General features: G+C 54.7%; 1 protein-coding gene across 1 annotated transcript in view; it reads right to left on the bottom strand.

Annotated features, from left to right (window-relative positions):
* Positions 1-2746, bottom strand: part of EFR3B (EFR3 homolog B) — a 49707-nt gene that overhangs the window by 19254 nt on the left and 27707 nt on the right. The window contains exons 5-6 of the mRNA XM_007455509.1: positions 1721-1870; positions 375-503 (exon numbers count right to left, since the gene is read on the bottom strand). Coding sequence (XP_007455571.1) covers positions 375-503; positions 1721-1870 — 279 coding nt within the window. The remainder of the gene's footprint in view (positions 1-374; positions 504-1720; positions 1871-2746) is intronic.

The raw sequence follows: 2746 nt of genomic DNA, 5'->3' as shown, positions 1-2746 counted from the left end.
TTGCGGTACGCGGGCCTCTCGCTGTTGTGGCCTCTCCCGTTGCGGAGCACAGGCTCCGGACGCGCAGGCTCAGTGGCCACGGCTCACGGGCCCAGCCGCTCCGCGGCACGTGGGATCCTCCCGGACCAGGGCACGAACCCGTGTCCCCTGCATCGGCAGGCGGACTCCCAACCACTGTGCCACCAGGGAAGCCCACCACGTGGTAGCTTTTGATGCCACAGTGCGGAGAACATGGGCACAGAGAAGGGACCCACTTGGCCGAAGCACCACAACTATAACACCTCCTTCCCTCCTCCCGAGTCAGCAAGGAGGTGCCGGACCTCCTGAAACTGTTCAAAGCTGGAGGCGGGTGGATGGCGGAGGGGAACACTCACACGAGAACAGGCTTGATGGCGTTTTTGATGTTGCCAAAGGCAGCCCGGCCCAGCAGTTCCCGGAGGCACCTCTCAGCCAGCTCTGCAGGGTTCTCCTTCTCTGGTGCTTGCAGTGGGGAGGGGGACCGGCTGTGGAAACACACAGCCCTCGGGTGAGGGATGGAATGCACAGCTGGGCGTCGCTTTGTGCAGGCCTTCTGTGCTTCCCTCACGCAAATGGTCCCAGCAGGACAAGCAGGAATTTGATGTGGGCTGCACTAGGTCACAGGGGAGGTGTTGAGGCTGTCAGAAGTTAAATGGGGGTAAGGAAGCCCACAGTGGAGGAAGATTGTGGGAGGAGAGATAAAGTTCTTTTCCTGGACATCCTAGGCCTGATAGGCCTGATGTGCCTCTGTGGGAAGGATAGATGCCCTGAACACCATGGGCCTGGGGAGGCACAGACCACGAGTGTCTCCATGCCCCCAAGGCTTTGGAAGGAAGGACAGATGAGATAAGAAGAGAGGGAGCCCGACAGAGTTGGAGAGAGCAGAAGAAAAGGGGAGAGAGGAAGGAGGGGAAAAAGCGGGAGGGAAAATGGAAAGGCACGGGGGTTGGCTTAGTTAGGTGTGACTCAGTGGTACCCACCCACCTCCACCTGAGACCACGAGGGAGCTTGTCAGTGAGGTGCTATTCCAGGAACAACCACCAGAGGGCAGACTAAATTTCCCAACCGGCTCTAGCAGCGCAGGCTCAACTGACAGAAAGTGGGGAACCCACGATATCTTCAATCGGCGTCATGCCCAGCCGACGTGGACAGCACCGTGAAACTCTCCCTCCATCCCACTTCACAGAGGGGAAGAGTGAGGGGCAGGGACAGGATGAATCCATGTCTGGGGGTTCCCAGATTAAAACCCAGTATCTGTAACTCGTGTCAAGTGGCTGCTGGCTAGTCAAGTGGGCATTTTTAAGGGACTGGAACACCACTAGGAAGTGAGAGAGAAGAAAGGTCCTCCTCAGCAACTGGAACCATGAAAGGCATTTAAAAACCTCCTTGGCCTGCTGCTTCTAGAAAGACCAAGGGAACCCGACTCTTGGTTCTTTGTGTTCAGCACACACTTACCCCAGGGAGCCCAGCACCATTACTGTTTCTCCTTCAGGAATGCAGACCTTAAGGGGTACAGCAGGCTGGTAGAAGGCCAGAGCCAAGGCTCCTAGGGAAGCAGCTTTGGACTCACTGCAGAACAAGCCACAAAAGCCAAGAGCCCTGACTTTGGGGCTGGGTTTTACCAACCAACCCAGCCGTGTGGTTGCCAAGTGCCCTGGGAGGGCTGCAGGGCCGCGTGCAAGCTCCCCCCTCTCCTGCTCACCTCTCTGCCTCCTCCACGTGTTGCAGATTGAAAAGCAGGGATGGGACGATCTTGTCCATGTGCTGTGGGTCCCAGATATTGGCCTGCAGTTCATCATTCACGGTCTTCCTCACCACCCCTTGTAGACCTTTGATACCTGACATTCGGATTCTGTAAGGAAAAGGGAGACATGGGGCCATGAAGTCTCCAGTCCCTGACAAGTCCAGCTTCTGTGACAAGGAGAGGAGCACAGCGAGGGGATTAGGGATGCACTCATCCCTCAAAAGGCAGAACAGAGCCCACCTTCTACTCTTCATGTGACTTGGCCTCCTGGCTGGCCGCCTTCTTGTGCTGGTGGATGTGAGCACGAAGGCCACGTCTTCTGGCTTGTCTTGGAGATTCCCAGACAGCCCTTGCCCCGTACCACCCGGGCTACATCCCTAGGGTGCCCAGTTTCTCCAGGCTCTTTAATACCCAGCTGGGTTTTCTCTAGCTTGAGCCCAAGATATAAGAGCTCAAAGTGCTGCCAAGAACGGATGAGGCAGAAACCAGGGCTGTGAGCAACTTACAGGGGGAGGGGATCTGGAGGGGGAGGGGATCTGGAGGGGGAGGCACAGAGCTGTCAGGCTCTCAGGCGTAAAGAGGTCTTGGCTGGGACTAAGCTGGCTGAGAAAACAGAGGGGAATTGAGTAACAGCACAGAGGGGACCCCTTTTGCAAATCCCTAGTTCCCAATCTGCTGACTCAGGGATCAGCACAGCCCTGCAGGAGGGGGCCCTCTTTACTGGCCATTTATTTCAAGCTGAAGTTCCTTTTTTTAACCAAACCTTTTTTTTTTTTTTCCTGATTATAACATAATACATGCTAATTATAGAAAAGTGTAAAGATGATTTCCCCTGCCATCGCCGCTCAAAGATAATTATCATTGGCATTTTGGTGTCTTTCCTTTCTTCTGTGTATAATATATAACAGAATCAAGAACCTGCTGCATATGTAATTTGTATTGGCTTTTTTCACCTCTAGCATTCTATCACAAGCATTTCCCTAC

This window comes from Lipotes vexillifer, unplaced genomic scaffold (assembly GCF_000442215.2).
Source record: "Lipotes vexillifer unplaced genomic scaffold, Lipotes_vexillifer_v1.1 scaffold131, whole genome shotgun sequence".
In the NCBI taxonomy this organism is placed as follows: Eukaryota; Metazoa; Chordata; class Mammalia; order Artiodactyla; family Lipotidae; genus Lipotes; species Lipotes vexillifer.
The sequence above is the reverse complement of the archived record's forward strand: the minus strand, read 5'-3'. Positions and strand labels throughout refer to the sequence as shown.